Source organism: Vombatus ursinus, unplaced genomic scaffold, assembly GCF_900497805.2.
Source record: "Vombatus ursinus unplaced genomic scaffold, bare-nosed wombat genome assembly UNPS02007632.1, whole genome shotgun sequence".
In the NCBI taxonomy this organism is placed as follows: domain Eukaryota; kingdom Metazoa; phylum Chordata; class Mammalia; order Diprotodontia; family Vombatidae; genus Vombatus; species Vombatus ursinus.
In genome coordinates, this window is record NW_020947410.1 from 3,163 (window position 1) to 21,200 (window position 18,038).

Genomic DNA, 18,038 nt, shown 5'->3' on the forward strand with positions numbered 1-18,038 from the left:
TAGCTGTTCTCCTCAGTAGCTTAAGGGGCTGGGAGTGAGCCATGCAAAACAGCTCAGGGTGGAGGCTTCTGCCCACAGGATAGGCCCCAGTGATTTCACCTCTGGGACAGTCCAGAACCCTGAGCTGTGTGAGTGCAGCATTTCCCTTCTGGGACCCTGGCATCGGGGTATCCCAGTGATCTTAGATGTTACTCTGTCCCCAGGATCCCTAAGTGAGCCAAGAAAGCTCAGGACCAGCCTGGGAACAGCCTGGAAGTGATTCACACATGTGTCCAGTGACCTCAATGGGGTTACCCTCCCTTCTAGCCTGAAGCATCCTCATCACCATCAGTCAGGATTTTTATTATGTTCCCCACTCACTGGTTCACAGAGATTAGTATGATCATCAGGGAGGAATTTGTAGATGTTAGAGTCAGTACAACAGAAGGGAGTCATTTCCCAGTGTTTATATAAATATTGTTGGATATTTTCCCTCATCTGCAGAAATACCACAGCTCCTGAAGAAAGTTCCTGCCACCAAAGTCCTTTGAAACTTCAAATGGTTCAGCATGATTTGATTAGAAGAAATGACATTAATGAAGAGGAATTACCGTGACTTTGCTGCTGGACCCTGAGGACCAGGAGGCCTTTCCATCCAACTTGCAGCTGAGGTCTCCCATAGGGGACATCTCCCCCTACTGCGGGGTGAGCTCCTGGAGAGCAGGGGCCATCTCCCAGCTCCACTTGACTCTCCAGCTCTTAGAATAGTGTTTTCCCCACCACAAATGGGTAATCAGTATTTTTTAATTCACTAATTTAGCCATTCATCAAAAAAGCCCTATAAGAAAGCAAGCTTTGGATGGGCCTTTATACACCAGGGAAAATCAAAATTTTTCTTCCCCATTGACTCTATACATAATATCTGGGAAGGCTGGGTTATGCAAAGGAAGAAGCCACAGGATCCTTTATAAAGCACCTAGGTTGGGTGGCTAGGTGGCACAGTGGATAGAGCACCAACTTTGGAGTCATGAGGACCTGAGTTCAAACCTGACCTCAGCTATTTGCTAGCTGTATGGCTGTGCTACCGAGGTCACTTAACTCTGACTGCTTTCCCCCAAAATTAAGTAAATAAAAGCACCTAAGGTCACATGATTCACAATCAATCTATACTTTGGTATGTAATTTAAGGGAAACTTCTCTGATGTAGACATAATGTTACCCATCTAACAGCAACCTTTCCCCAGAAACTTGGACAGGCCTCTTCCTGGCAATGAAGCTTCTCTCTATTTTTGCTCCCCTCTCCCGCCCTCAGTGGGTCCCTGGTGCCTGGTAATGGCTGGGTTCAGTAGCTGCTCAGTGACCATCACCCACTGCTCCTGCCCACCCTGGTTTCCTGTCTCTGTCCCCCTGCACAGTCCAGAAGCTGTCCTCAGCTCCCAGGACAGGAGAGGCCTTTGGTCCCAGACAGACCCTGACCTGGGCCTTCAACAGTCCTCTCCTCCTCAGCCTCCAGTGGACGTTTGTCTCCTTTGCTCCAGGAGCAGATCTCTTCCTTTCCTGGGATATGGGGAAGAATCGTGAGGACATATTTACAGATTAAAAATATACCATCAGATGAGAGGGTTTCCATGATATTGAAACCAAAGCTGACTAGAGATGGCTAGGTGATGCAGTGGATAGAGTCCTGGACCTGGAATCAGGAAAACCTGAAATCAAATCCAGCCTTAAACTCTTACCAGTTGTGAAACCCTGGACAAGTCACTTTTCCTCTGTGTATTTCAGCTTCCTCATCTTGAAACTGGGGATAAAAATGGCAACTACCTCCCGGTGTGGATGAAAAGAATTAATATTTTGAAAACATTTTGCAAATTTTAAAGCACTATGGAAATGCAATTGTTATTGTTGTTATTGTTGTTATTATTTCCAAAAAAGTACACATAAAACAACAGACTCCATATCATGAATATTTTATTTATTTTGACTTCTGATAATTTTATTGTTTTCTTTTGCTTTTTAATCATATTTACTTAACAAATATATCCCTGTTACTTCTTAATACTTAATCATATTTAATACTTAATACTTAATGATATTTACTTAACAAATATATCCCTGTTACTTCTACAGATTAGTAAGACCTCCCTTATCACAAATTTTTACAAATAAAGAGAAAAAAACCAATTCAGCCAAACCAAACAGTGCTCCCTTCTGACATCATATGTAATATAATAAAAGACAGCAAAAAAACATTGTTCCCCAAGAGTAGAGAAATTGGAGAGTTGATGAGAGAAACAATCAGTGTTAAGCTGATAAATGTTTAACAACTAGATTTTTAAAAAGTAGCAGGACACACTTTCACATTTAATCTTCATGATGAACACTTTTTCTATCACTTTCTTAAGTCTAGACAATCTAGAACACAATAAATCAAGCACTGATTTGTAGTATTTTCTGGTATCTGAGCTGTTCACTCTGAAAATTTAACACTCAGCTCAATGAGGCCCAGTTTAAGCTGGCTACAGCTGATCCCTGAATACAATTGGAGCTCTCTTGGTGTTAGGAGAGATTGCCCAGCCTCCCTTTGTAATAGATTATGCCCACCTTCCTAACCCTCTCCCTGGAGCCAGCACGGCTGGTGCCCTAGGGATAACTCTCCACTTCTATTTCAGAAGAATGGGCTGGGCATTGGATCATATCTTTGCATGCCAATCATGGCTTTTACATAGGGATATTTGCAAAGGACATCATAATAAAGTAACTACTCACTATTGTTTTGGAGAAGAAGTTGTAGAGGAATTCTATGATACTTGAGAAGTCCCTCCAAACTAAATCAACATATGATAAACTACTCATGGCCTTTAATTCAAAATTGGAAACCACTTCAAATGGTCAAAAATATGTTAGAATATATGGATCAGGAATAAGGAATGAGTCAAAACTGTAGACTACACAGAATCCTCATACCTGGAAAGCCTTGCTATTTTCTCTGAGAAAAGGCTTAGTAGTAGGTAGACATGAAACGCACCATGTAAAGTCACAAAAATAAGATATTGATTATATGTTCCAGAGGTAGGAAATGATTCATTACTGATGTAAGACTCATTCCTGTATCAGTTGTCTATATAGTCAGACTCCTGATTTGTTTGAGTAAAGATGAAAAGTGAGACACTTTAAACAATTTAAACATTTTAAACAAAGCATTTAAACAATTCCATCTCTACGTATTTAAATGAGTTATTGACACTGAAAAATAGGACAGCAGATAATGACAAAGGCATCAATTACAATGACTTCATATGAAAGTTCAACCTGTAAAACTCTATTGTCATAGAAAGGCCAAAAGAACCTAAACATGAGCAAGCATTTAATTGACTTGCCAAATGGCAAAAGCTGGAATTCAAGGGCAATACCAGTTTGCATTATGAGTTCATTTGCAGTATTTTCTAAAAAGATTTATGAGTGGTATCACCTCATTGATGATGCTCTCATAAGAAACAGAGAGACACACACAGAGAGAGAGATACAAACAGAAAGAGAAAGAGACAGAGACAGAGACAGACAAAAAGACAGAGACAGAGGGAAAGACAAAGACAGAGACAGAAAGACAGAGATTCAGAGGGAGACAGAGAGAAAAGCAGAGTAAGGAAAAGAAGAACAGCTTAAGATACTATTTAACAGTGTCTAGAGGCTATTTAGGAATAAAAGTAGGTGGAGAGGAGAAAGAAGGAGTAGGAGGAGTTAGATTTTAGTCCCCTTGTTTTAGAGATGAGGAAACAGACAAGATGAAGAAACGTCCCCAAGGTCTAGCAAGCAAATTAAGTATTTGCCTCCTTTTTAGGCTCTTTTGGACTCCTTTCTATGGCAATAGAGTCTCATTGGATGAACTTTCATATGAAGTCTTTGTAACTGATGCCTTTTTCATTTTCTGCTCTCCCGTTGTTCAGTGTGCATAACATGTGTGAATGTGTCTAGATGGAATTGTTTTAAAGGCATGTCTCACCTTGGTTCTTTGCTCAAAAAAAAATCAGTAGTCTCACCATACAGAGAAATTATACAGGAATGAGTCTTCTATCAGTAATGAATTATTTCCTTTCTATGAAAATATGATCAATGTCTTATTTTTGTGACTTTACTAGGTGCTTATCATGGGGATTCTGTGTACTCTACAATCCTTGACTCTTTCATTCCTTATTCTTGATCCACACATTCTAACAGTTTCCAGCATTCCCAAGTTTGAATTGAAGTCAATGAGTAACTTACTATAGGTTGATTTAGTTTAGAGTTACTTCTGAAATTTCCTAGAACTTCTCTACAGTTTCTTTTCACTCAGCTAGTAAATGGCTAAATCTAGATTTGAACTCAGGTCCTCCTGACTCCAAGGGCAGAGCTCTATCCACTACACAACCTAAGTGCTTTTTAAAGTTTCCTGTGGCTACTCCATTTGCATGGGAATTCATTTTCCAAAGTTCCCAGATCATCTGTGTAGAGTCAAGGAGGAAGAAAAATGAGTTTTCCCTAGTGTAGAGGGGCCCATCCAAGGCATGGCTTCTTGTAGTGCCCTTTTAATGAATGAATAAATTAATGAATCAAAAAATACTGATGAGGTAGTTATGAGGGACGAAACATGGTGCTAAGAGCTGGAGACCCAAGCAGAATTGTAAAATGGCCCCTGCGCTCCGGGAGTTCACACTGCAATAGTGGGAGATGTCCCATGATGAAGATTTCTGTTGTGAGTTGGATGGAAAGGCCTCATAGTCCTCAGGGTGCAGGAACAAAGTGATGATAGGTCCTTTTCATTAATGCAATTTCTTCCAATGAAACTGCATTAATTTCTGAGGTTGAACCATTTGCCAGTGCCAAGGAGTTTGGTAGCAGGAATTTTCTTCAGGAGCTGTGGTAATTGTGCAGATGGGGGAAAAATGCAGCAATATTTCATAAACACTAGGAAATGACTCCCTTCTGTTGTATTGACTCTAATGCCTACAAATTCCTTGAGATGATCAGACAGTCATAGCAATCACTATGAACCAGTGGGGAATAGAATAAGAATCATGAGAGATGGGTGGGTGCTTCAGGCTAGAATGGAGGTAACTGGATTGAGGTCACTGGACACATGTGTGAGTCACTTCCAGGCCTGTCCCAGTCTGGTCCTGAGCTTTCTTGTCATCCTTGAAGTTTTCAGGGCTCAAGGGGACAGGGTAGGATGTAACACCACTGGGACACCCCCATCCCAGGATCCCAGAAGGGGAATGCTGCCCTCATCCAGTTCAGGGCCCTGGGCTATCTAAGAGGTGAGATCCTGGGGTCTGTCCTTTGAGAAGACACCTCCCCCCTGAGCTGTTTTGCATGGCTCACTCCCAGCCCCTGAAGCTACTGAGGAGAGCAGCTATAAAAAGGCAGCTGGGGAGGAAGAAGCTGGGCAGCTCAGAGCTCAGGCACATGGACATGGGTTCTCAGGCTGTCCTCCTCTTTTTCCTGTTGCTCTGGATCTCAGGTGAGTGAGGAAGAGCGGAGAGACCCCTGCCTTTTGTCCTTCTGGGCAGAAGTCAGAATGTGTGTTATTACGAGGGTCAGAGAGAAAATGTGACTCTTCACTGGTGATTATGGAGGCATGGCCCAGCACAGGAAAGTTTAACTCACAACATTGAAAGACTTCACGTGCTGTAAATAGGGACTTGCATTTTTCTCACTCTTTATCTTGTGTTTGTGATTCTAGATGCCCAAGGCAATTGGGCTCACCCAGTCTCCAAATTCCCTGTCTGTGTCTCCAGGAGAGAGAGTGACCATGTCCTGCAGGGCCAATCAGGGCATTAGCACCAACCTGCATTGGTACCAACAGAAACCAATCCAGGCTCCTAGGCTCCTCATTAGATATGCTTCCACCCTGGAGTCTTGGGTCCCATCAAGGTTCAGTGGCAGTGGCTCTGGGACAGATTTCTCCCTCACAATCAGCAATATAGAGGCTGAGGATGCTGCAGCCTTTACTGTCAGCAGTTATAGTAATCCTGACAGAGTGCTACAGCTCTGAACAACAACCTGCCCAGGTAGCAGTTGAGGGAGACATCACCGCCCAGGGGCTTCTCCTTCCCCCCAGCTGGGTCAGGGGCAGCTTGTCTGGGCTCCCTCAGGGGGAGGTTTCTGGGTCTCACTGGAAGTTGCTGTGGCTGTGACCAATTCTGACCTTGATTTCTTTTCCAGCCAAGAATCATGGAGTGTCACAATCTAAATGATTAGGTGACACCCCAAGGTGGATTTGTCTAACCCATAGCTGACCAAGAGTCCCCTTTTCTAAATTCTCAACAAGTTTTCTTATAGCTTTGCTTGAAGACCTCCAGGGCAGGGAGCCTAGCTACCTAGGGAGGTAGGTGATGCAGTGGATAGAGTCAGGCATGTTGTCAAAAAGGCCTGAGTTCAAATCCAGCCTCAGATGCTTCCTAGTTGTGTCAGGCTGGGCACGTCACTTAACTTCCGTTGGCCTTAGTTTTCTTATCTAGAAAATGGGGATCCTAATAGCACCAACTCCTAGGGTTGTTGTGAGGATCTAGTGAGATAATAATGCTAAAGGTCTTGGCACTATGTCTGGCACTATACAAATGTCAGCCATTATTATTCTTACTCCCTCCAATAATGGAGTGCACATGCAATTTTCCATGGTTCTCATTGCCAGGGAGTCTCTTCTTAATTTAGGTCTGCAGTCTGCCTCTGTGCCCCTTCCACCCTTTCCTTCTCTTTCTGTGTTTGGTCTCAGGCAGAACAAGTCACACCCTCTTCTTTGTAACAGCCCCTTGGATGCTTGAAGGCAGTTATTACATGACCTCATGGTAGTCCTCCCCCGAGCTAACCTTCCCTGTTTCCTTCCTCCTCTTGGCCTCTGTTCCTTTCCCTCCTGGGTGCCCCATTTCAGAATGAACTTAGACAGGCTGGTGTCCAGCCAGAGCAAGGCAGCCAGGATAGGGAAAGCTTTATTCCAGAGGTGCTCTAACCAGGGCAAGACTAGAACACGCTGGGACCTATGAAGACATGGGCTCCCTCCTCTTGACGGAGAAGGGATGGACACAAAGTACAGGGACATACATTTCAGGCATGGCTACTCTGGGATTTGCTTTGACTATGTTTATTTGTGGTTTCACCAAGGCACAACACCATGAAAGTGCTGGAGTCTGTCCATCACTCAGTGGAGTCTGGTCCTTCCAGCTGTGCAGGTAACAACTCCACCATGCATGCCCATGCAATGATAATGACATCTTTTATAACATGATATAATATAATATAATATGATATGATATGATATGTAATATAATATAATGTGATATAATATAAAATAACATAATATGATATGATACATGTTTGTTATGATTTGATATATGATATGATACAATATAATATAATATAATATGATATATGATAACATAGTATATAAAATTATATAATATAAAATTATATATACATAATATAATATAATATCCTTCCACAGTTCACTGCAAGATGAATGGAGATGCAGATTGGATGTTGTCTTTACTGCAAGGGCTCCCCCAAACCAATGGGGCCCTTCTTCGCTTTGGGGACATCATCAGGACACAGTGGAGCTTATGGATCATCCAACAGTTGTCCCATGCTCTTGCCATCTGCCATATTTTTTCAGCTGACATGTTAAATGATCTACTTTAGTCAACCACTTCTTTTTTTTTTTCAGCCAAAGAGAAGGTTTATTAGAATATCCCCATCATATTGGGCAGACTCGGAAGGAGTCTGAACATTAGTGAGCTGTTGGCCAGATTTTAAGAATCTGAACAGTGGCTAGATTTTAAGAATCTAAGCACCTTAATGGAGACAAGAGAGACCTTATATACAGAAAGACTGTGGGAGGGATCTAGGAGTGGCCAAGTAGTTTGAGGTGATTGGAGGAGGGGTCTAAGGAGGATCTGGATGGGAGTGGGCAGTAAGCTGGGGTAAACAGAACTCCTGGAACCTGGACCACATGGCCAAGAGAGAATGGAGCCCAGCTAGGATTAAGGGTGGGGAATGGCAGGGTGCCATGGGGAGGTAAGTTAATGGAGAGTTAGGCTACATTAAGGGGAACAGAATTGGGTGACTGCATGTAGCCAACAATGAAAGGCCAGGAGATGGGATTATAGCCTCAGGCAAAAGCCAGAGATTTGACCACATGGGAAAGTCCAGGTTTTTTCCTTTCTGGGGTCCAGATCCCAACCCCATCATTCCCCTCTCAAACAAATGGGACTCAAATTCTTTTGGGGTAAGGGGCAAAGGTCTTGGCTTCTGAAACTGCTTCCTGCTGGCAAGTGGCATAGAGCTGTCCCTGTCTCGAGGGGGTCCCAAAGAGGTTGACTGGAACAGAGCACAGGCTGCATCCAGGGAATGATAGGAGGACTTGAGTGGTACCTGCTGTTTGCTACCAACTGTAGGTGAATGGCCTGTAGTCTGAAAGACACGAATCTGACAGAAAGGACTGCAGGGCCCAAATGACAGGATAAAACATCCTCAGCTGTGTTTGGATTCAGATAATTCAGTTTTCCACCCATGCAGTATCAAATCCACCTCCTAGGCAGACTCATGGGGAATCTGAGCCAGGAGGATCCCATCTTAGACTGAGGCTAAAATTGTCCTCTTAGCTTTTCTTGGTGCTGACTTCCCACCAGTATCATATTCTCTGAGTAGCTTGTGGCATTTCTCTCAGATGGTGGATTATTGATTATTGATAGATTATTATGATCCGTTAGACACCTCAAAATAAAATCATGTGCTTTTTTACCTCAAACAACAAGTTTCATTAATCACAGCTTAGGAAAAACCTTTTCCAGGATTTACATCTCAAACTTTAATTTGTCTTGGTGTAAAAAGCCAATTAGAGTTTTCTATGCACTTGCAAATTCACAGCAAGCCATACATAACCCAAACAAGATTTTTTGGCTAATGTACACATTAAGACAATAACCAACAATGGCCAAACTATTTTAGAGGTAACCAAATTATGAAAAGCTGTTTGACAAAACTGATACAAAAAGCTCACCAATTTAAATCAACATCTCATCATTAACAGTTAAAACTACAAATTTAAAAAAGTGTGCTTACCCAAGTTTCTAGCTTCATTACCTTGAGCAGAATGTGCTGAACCTGGGTGATACTTCCAGGCAAAGATTGTCCTAGGGCCCAAGACCATTGCCAGCTAGACCCATGCTGTAGCTCCTTCCCCTCCCCCCTCCTTCCTTTCCCAAGTGGGGGAGGGTGACATCAAAGATAAGGGGTAAAGGGTGAAACTCTCTTCCCCTATGAGAGGGGTTAACAGATACCCTCTTTACTCAAGGGAAGCGAGTGACCGGGCTGTACAGAGTTTTGAAACACTGAAAGATTGATCACAAAATTTCCAGAGTCCGCTAAGATGTTTTTAGCTGTTCTAACTTTTCCCTGTCACCTCCATGAAGGAGGATTCAGGAGTGTAGAGGGAAGGGTGTAAGTAAGCCTCAGGGAATGAAAAAGCAACTGCAGTTTTCCCCAATTCTCTAGCACCGAGAGAATTGACAGAAGTGGGCATACATTTCCTGATAGGGTGTCTGTCCTTGTCCTCTATGCCGTGGAAGGTGTACCCAGGTCATGGCCTCAAATCGACCCAGTGGACTGAGAGCCTGAGAGCATCAGGCTGACTGCAAGACAGCCTTGACACTGTCTGCCCAAAAAGCACCTCCAAGTCTTGGTGCTTGGAGAGCAACCCCAACTGCAGAGCAAGAAAGAAGGGGGGGTAGAGGCTTACATACCTTTCAGTCTTGGCTGGAGAAGAACTTGGGGTTAGGCAGTTTCCCCCGTACAGGCCACCAAAATGTTGAGCTTTAGAGGTGCTGGGACCCCAAAATCACAACACACAGGTCCTGGCCAAAAGAATTCAACCCAAGCCTTCTTTCAGCAAAACACAAGGTTTATTAGAACATTCATCACCTTGAGCAGACTCTTAAGGAGTCTGAACATTAGTGAGCTATTGACTAGATTCTAAGAATCTGAGCAGTGGCTAGCTTTTAAGAATCTAAGCCAGTCCACCCCTCCTTAATAATTCCTTGTTTCTGTTTGTTCTTCCATGCCATGTGCCTCTCCATTGACTTCTCTAAGCACCAGGAGGAAAACTAGACCTAGAAGGACTGCAGTGGTGTAAATGAAAACAAAAACATCACAACAAAACTGAATGCTTCATCCCTGGAATGACCAAGATTGACCTGGGAAAAGAGCTGAGAAATGGGACCTTCCTCCCCTCATTTTATATTGTGTTGATTTACTGGTTGGTTTTACTGAACTGTTCCCACCTACCTTTTATTTTTTGGTGTTTGTTATGCTGTGGTGAATATTGGAGCAGGCAGAGATATATTTGAAAATTAATGTAAAAAGAAAAGATATAAAAAATTTAAAGGCAAAATAAAGTAGCCATAATATGGAATTTATAGATGAATTACATTTGCCACAGTCTGAGTCTTTGGGAGCTTCTAATTACATGTGGAAGTTTTAACTCCAAACAAATATTAGCTTAATCTATTTCAGTGCAGGCCTTTGAGAAATTTTAACGGGAAGAATCAGAAGAGCATAAATGAAATTCAGAAATGAAATTGAGGAAGATCCGTGCCCCAGGCCTGAGGGAAAACAGAGCAGAGGAAGGAAGGAATCCTCCTTTCCTTTCACCACTTCAGCTCATGACATCCAATCATGGGTGAGCTGACACCTTCACCTTCTGCTCTGCATCTGGAAAGAGAAGCAACAGGAAATAGAGCAACTGTCCAGTGTGGCCCATTTTAAAGGTGGTGTATATTACTACTAGCTAGGTAACTCACGTTGACTTAGTTTTAAAATGTAATGTTATCAATGTTGTATTGCAATGTTGGAAATTTCATTTTCTAATATCATATTACCTTATATTTTAATGATGCAAATATACGCAATTAAATTTTAATAATAGATTTACATAGTTACATACCAATTACATTTTAATCTGGCTTGAGATCCACATTTTTTGTTTGACTCCTCTGACCTAAACAAGCTTACTTGGTGTGTCTGGGTGCTAAGTATAGGTGGCCACAGGTAGAAGAAAGGGCATCTAGCCATACTGTGTTGCATCTCAACCTCAGAGGTTGCATTGAGTGCACAATCATCTGGGAACGAAGTGTCATGCACCAACTCTCCCTCCACTTTTGTCTCGGCTTGTAGCTTTACCAAGTTAAATAATTGACCATCAACAAAGTAGCTGAGTTTCATTCTCTTTTTCTCTTTCTTGAAGACTGCTGAAAACATTGCTGAAAACATGGTGCAAAACAACATGGAAGGACACAGACTGCTTTACACTCTTGGTAACTGGGAAAGCACAAGAGCATCATTCAGAACCCCATGCAAGAATGCCATCATGGAGCATCAGTGCTGCCCAAGATCGATGAACTTCTCTGAGCAACCACCTTTCACCATAATCCTTCACAAGTCCTCACGCCTCACAGCATCCAAAGCCTTGGTGAGATTGACAAATGTTGTATACACACCTCTGATCTGCTCCTGCCATTTCTCATGGAGTTGTTGGTCAGCAAACACCATAGGGACCATTTCTTGGCCCTTTCTGAAGCCACACTAGTTCTCAGGTAGATGACCAACTTCCAGGTGAAGGATTAATCTATTAAGAAGGATTCTGGTGAGAAGCTTGTTTACATTGAGTTAAAAAGAGACACCCCTGTGTTTGTCACAGGAGAATTTATTCCTTTTTCCTTTATAGAGATAGACAATGGAGGCATAGCTGAACTCCTAGGGGAATAACATCCTTTTGCAATATCAAGTGGAAGATTGTAGTCAGCTTTGATATGAGCAGTGTACCATCTGCTTTTTATATCTCAGCTGCAACAGAATCAGCACCATGTGCTTTGCCACATGAGCTGAGCCTAATGGCATTCAAAACCTTGTCTTCATTTGGAAGTTCAGCTAGAAAGGGATTTACTTCATGGGGAGGTGAGAAGTCAATGGCTTCAGCATTGCTTGATGACAGTCTGTTGAGAACACTATGGAAGTGTTCAGCCCATCTCTCCAGGTTCATGTCTTTATCACTAATCCATGTGGCTCCATGAGCACAGAATAACTGACATACACTCTATTTCTTTGGCCCACAGATAGCCTCAGGGCGTTATTAAAGCTCTTTGGATCGTTACTATCAGTAATAAACTGAATTTCATCTGCCATCTCACTGAGCCAAGAATACCGCATTTCTCTAAGCTTCCTTGCACTTTACTTTTGATGGCATTAAATGCTGCCTTGTTAGAGCCAGATGCATTATTCTGCTGGTCAGCTCTGTGGAGTCTTAATTGTTTTTGGCAGCTTCCGAATTTCCCCATCATTTTTGTCACCCATTCTTGATGTTTGTGAGGGTTCTGGCCCAGATGAATCAATGTGGTGTCATCCACCTAATAACTGAAAGCTGCCCCCTCCTTTTCTGCTGCCCTCTGGCCAAAGGTGTGTTGGCTCAGCTTTCCCTCCAAGCAGGCACCAGACTGTTCCCGCTCCAACAAGCGCTCTCATCTGTTGATATTAAGTCTTCTGGGGGTCATCTGGCCTTGCTGCCACAGCTTCTGTTGAAGGCGAATGTTTAGCTTGGGGAGTCTGTGATGAGTCCAGTACTCTGCACCACCCATCCTATTGGTTATTTACATATCCTGCTGTCTCTTCTCAGCACACTGAAATAGTCCATTAAATGCCAATGCTTATGGCAAGGGTACATTCATGAAGTTTCATTGCAACCTTGCACTACACATAGAAGCTGTAAGAATTCTGATCAACACAATTACTAACCATGCTTTCAAGGGAAGAATGATGAAGTATGTGTTTCGTCTCGTGACAGAAGAAGACTCAAGTCGTAGAATGAGAAATACATTTTTGAAAACAAACAAGGTGAAAAGCTGTTTGACTTGTGACAAGGGTTTTGTTTTCCTTTATTTTTTCAGTGATGAGGAAGGAAGAGAGAAAGAAAATCCGTTTTTTCATTAAAAATACAATTTAATTTTAAATATGTGAAGTCAAAGTTCTTTCTGAATTCCCTGTTCATTCTTATTGGTCTTTTCAGACAAATTCAAATTTTCTTTTTCATTAAGATCATTTCCCTTTGTGTCTTCAGGATTTCATCTTAACCATCTCCCTGCCTCCTAGGATCACTTCTCTATACAAGTTGAATCCATGGTATCCAACCTATCCTTCAACTGAACCCTTCAAAATATGTTTTCCCAAAATCTCAGGTATAAATCACACAATGTCCATAGGTCAGGTATGTGTCCAGATATCTTCTCCTACTTCATAGAGTGGAAAATGGAGAGTTGCCTTCTCTACAGATTAAACATCATTTTCACCCTCCCTGTTAGGGAGAATTTGATCTAGAATAGAATTTCTCCTGGTTGGCTCCTCTGCCTTTTGAAGGATGAAAATTATTAATGGAAGTCCAGAAATTCTTAGAGGCCCTGCTTTTGGCATATGAATAGACCTCAAGTAGATATCATGACAACTGAAGTCCCCCATCTCTACCATATTGTGCCTCTGAGCAAAGAATGTGATCTCTTTCATCACTTCATCTATTGCCTCTTTCTCTGAACTCAAAGGATTATTGATGGAAGGAATGAATGGAGCCCATCAAATGGGGGCTTGGGAAGTGGAGGAAAGACTTTGTATTTGTGAATTTTGGTGTATGTTTGTGAAATACTTGGATACTTAAGATGAAACTGAAGTTACCTGAAAAAGTAGTCCTGAGGAAGAGCTGGTGTTGAGAAATGAGTGTAGTGTGGCTATCAATGTGTATCTGGACCACCATCTGGTGGCCACATCATATACTACACCTCCTCAGCTGGTTAACTGTTGATAGAACAATGATAGCATCCTGTTCTCTAGTAGACAATGGAGGAATGAGACAGGAATAGTTATGTTTATTCCCAAGTGCACCCTTACTACTGCATGTAGCACTTAAATGACTGTTTTATTACTGGAGCCGGCAAGGAGCTCATCTGATATCATTGACCACCTCCTTCCTCCATATTAGTCATTCTTCCCTGATATTCCTTACTCTACTCTCTTATTTTAGTTTTTAGTTCCAGATATCAAGACATTGTTTGCATCTTTGCAACGTCCTTGCATTGTTATCTGCATGATTAAACTCAAATGTGCAGAATAAGGTATTCTTGGTTTTCAGATTATTGCTTTCCAAGATCTGCTCTGACTTTTCTAGAAGCTGCCAAGTCTTGTGAGATATGGAGGCATTCCTTGGTATTTGACATGGTGCATTTCAGGAGCTTTGCCAGAATTTTTTTCTTTCATATGGATGATATGAATTTTAGGCATGACATTCCTGGGACTTTTTCTCTTACCCTGCAAATCTGAGTATAATCAAACAAGGAACAAAATGGATCTTTAATGGAATAGACGACTATCAAATATTTTGGATGAAGAGACAGCTGAGTAGAAATTAAATGATGGAACATATAAAAAGAGTTTTGCAAACATAAAAATGCTGTATGAATTCTAACTCTTATTATTATTAAATCTAGAGAAGTCAAGAACCTTGCTCTTAACACACACACACATCTATCACAGAGGCAATAGAGGTAGACTAAAACTTTTCTTATGCCTAAAAACCAGTGATCTATCTACCAGGAGATCCAGCCCATTGAGATCTCTTTCAAAATACACTTTCCAGACAGAGTGGCTATCACTTATAGATTCCTACTGACTTAACAAGGGAAGGAAAGAACTAACACTCCAGAAGAGACTCCATCTGGCTTGAATGCCCATGTTCAACAGCCCATGTTGGGGCATAAGGAGACATGAAGAAGTTGAAATAGGGGAGAGAAAGTGGGGGAGGGAGTTCATGGCAATGCAACAAGACAGTTTTAAATGGCTCCAGTGGATCTTTGAGAGCCATGAGGGCTTTGAGTTGATATGGGATGGAATGATGTTTGAAGATGGTGCCTCTGTTCTCTGAGTGGGAAGCCTGGAAGGGAGAGGCCCAGACCTGGCTCCATGCAGTGGACTCCTTGGGAATCCTGCCTATTGTCAAAGCCATTCATTCTTTAGCAACCATAAATCTTTGCCAAACTGCACCACCATGACAAGTCAACCTAATGCTTAGAAGTGGTGTTTGCAAATTCAGAAAGTGTCTGGAAGCACCATGAGAGCACTTCCTGTGTCAGTGCTATCTGATTTGCCTAGTGCCCAGGGTGGTATCAAGCATAGATAATCGTGAATGCCTACCTTGCCCTCAAGGTGAGCATGAGGATGTGGAAAGGAGCAGGTAGAAAGCATCCACAGCAGAGGAAATGGGGAGGTGAAGGCAGAATAAAGCTATGGGAGCCCAGAATCTCGCAGCACTTTGTGGTCAGCTAATTCTGTGACTTCGCCCATACAAAGAGCCCAGGTCATAACGACCTCTGCCCTAGTCCTGTGGTTCATGAAGGTAGAGCAGAGTGAATAGTCCCTCTGAAGTAAGGAAATAGGACAGGGGTGGGGAGCCTGTGACCTCAAGGTCACAAGGCCTTCTGGGGCATTGGGTGCAGGCCTTTTGACTGAGTCCAAGATTTACAGAACAAATCCTTTCACTAAGGGGATTTGTTCTGTGAGGTTTGGATTCAGTCAAAGGGCTGCAACTGAGGACCTAGAGGGCCACATGTGGCCTTGAGGCCTCTGGTTCCCCATCTCTGGTATTGATGATGAGATGGGACATTTGTGAAATATTTCAAGGCAAGACTGCCTGATTTGCTTTCTCCATGCTCATCACATTTCTAGTTGGGCTGAAGGTGCCTTTGTGAGAAGGCCCTGGCCATCATTCCTGTGCTTTGGGATCCTACTATTCTCTGAGCCTCTGCCCAGGAGACTGGATTTGAACTAAAATCTTCTCAACAATATGCCTGCCTCTGTCTACTAATCTCCTAGGTAGCTAGTTTCCCTGTCCTGGAATTCTTCAAGCAAAGCTGTAAGAACACTTGTTGAGGATTTGGAAAGGGGTCTTTAGTTAGCTATGGGTTAGGAAACCCACCTTTGGACTGTCTTCAAATAATTATTTGTGTCACTCCATGATTCTTGTCTGGGAAAGAAATCAAGGTCAGAACTCATCACAACCTCACCATCTACCTGTGAGAACCAGAAACATTCCCCTGAGGGAGCCCAGACAAGCTGCCCCTGACCCAGGTGGGCAGAAGGAGAAGCTCCAGGGCAGTGATGCCTCCCTCAGCTGCTGCCTGGGCAGGTTGTTGTTCAGAGCTGTAGCACTGTGGGAGGCCAGTTTTGCCTCTGCTGACAGTAATAGACTGCAGCTTCCTCAGCCTCCACATTGCTGATTGTGAGGGAGAAATCTGTCCCAGAGCCACTGCCACTGAACCTCGATGGGACCCCATCATGCAGGGTGGAAGCATATTTAATGATGAGCCTAGGAGCCTGGCTTGCTTTCTGTTGGAACCAGTGCAGATTATTGTTAATGCCCTGACTGGCCCTGCAGGACATGGTCACTCTCTCTCCTGGAGACACAGACAGGGAGGCTGGCGACTGGATTAGCCCAATGGCCCCTCGGGCATCTGCAATCACAAACACAAGTTAAAGAGTGAGAAAAATGCAAGTCCATGTTTAGAGTAGGAGGAATCTCTTTGACAGTGTTGTGAGTTAGACCTTCCTGTGCTGGGCCCTGCCCTCATGATCACCAGTGAAGAGCCACTTTTCTCTGACCCTCAGAATCACACACATTCAGACTTCTACCCAGAAGGACAAAAGGCAGGACTGTCTCTGCTCTTCCTCACTCACCTGAGATCCACAGCAACAGGAAAAAGAGGAGGAGAGCCTGGGACCTCATGTCCATGTGCTGAGCTCTGAGCTGCCCAGCACATTCCTCCCCAGCTTCCTTTTTATAGGTGCTCTCATCAGTAGTTTCAGGGGCTTTGATTGAACCATGCAAAACAGCTCAAAGAGGGAGGCTTCTGCCCACAGGACCTCTTTGATAGCTCAGAACCCTTAGCTGTTTGAGTGCAAAATTGCCCTTCTGGGACTTTGGCATTGGGGTACATCAGTAGTTTAGATCGTATCCCGTCCCTGTCGGCTCTGAAAATCTCAAAGGTGGCAAAAAAGCTGAGAAGCAGAGTGGGACCAGCCTGGAAGTGATTCATATGTGTCCAGTGACTTTAACTAGGTTACCCTCCATGCTAGCCTGAAGCACCCTCCCATCACTCATGATTCTTATTACACCCCTACTAGTTCATTGTGATTGCTATGAGTTTCTGATCATCATGAAAAATTTGTGGGCATTAGTCAGTACAACAAAAGGAAGTCATTTTCTTATGTTCAAGTAAATATTGTTGGATTTTTCTCCCATCTGCACAATTACCATAGCTGCTGAAGAAAATTGCTGCTACCAAAGTCCTTGGATTGGAGGAGGGGTAGTCAGAAGCCAACCACTTTTGAGAAGAGACAGGGTGAAAGGAGAGAGAGAATAGAATAAATGGGTTGGGTAAATAGGATGGAGGGAAATATAGTTAGTAATAGTAACTATGAAAAAATTTTGAAGCAAATCTCTCTAATAAAGATCTCATTTCTCAAACAGAGAACTCTGTCAAATTTGTATAAATAAGAGCCATAACAGATCAAATGATACAATCAGTTTTCATATGAAGTAATCAAAGTTATCTATAGCCATTTGAAAAAATACTCTAACTCACTATTGATTGGAGAAAAGCAAATTAAAATAATTCAGGGGTATTACCCATACCTATTAGATCGGCTAATAAGACAGAAAAGGTAAAGGACAAATGTTGGAGGGGATGTGGGAAAAATGAGACTTTAATGCATTGTTGGTGGAGTTGTGAATTGTTTCAACCATTCTGCAGAGCAATTTGGAACTATGCCCAAAGGGCTATAAACCATGCATACCCTTTGACCTAACAATACCTCGCCTAGGTCTGTATCCCCAAAAGGATTAAAACCAAAAAGGAAAAGGACCTATATGTATGAAACATTTATAGTAGCTCTCTTCTGGGGGCAAAGAACTAGAAATCATGGAGATTCCCATCCATTGGGGA

At 42.7% G+C, this 18,038-nt stretch overlaps 1 gene segment (V, D, J or C); it reads right to left on the reverse strand.

Moving 5' to 3' along the window:
• Positions 1-16,209: 16,209 nt before the first annotated feature.
• On the reverse strand, positions 16,210-16,827 carry LOC114033957. The segment is given in 2 exon segments: positions 16,210-16,547; positions 16,771-16,827. Coding segments are annotated over 2 exon segments (372 nt in total).
• Positions 16,828-18,038: the final 1,211 nt, after the last annotated feature.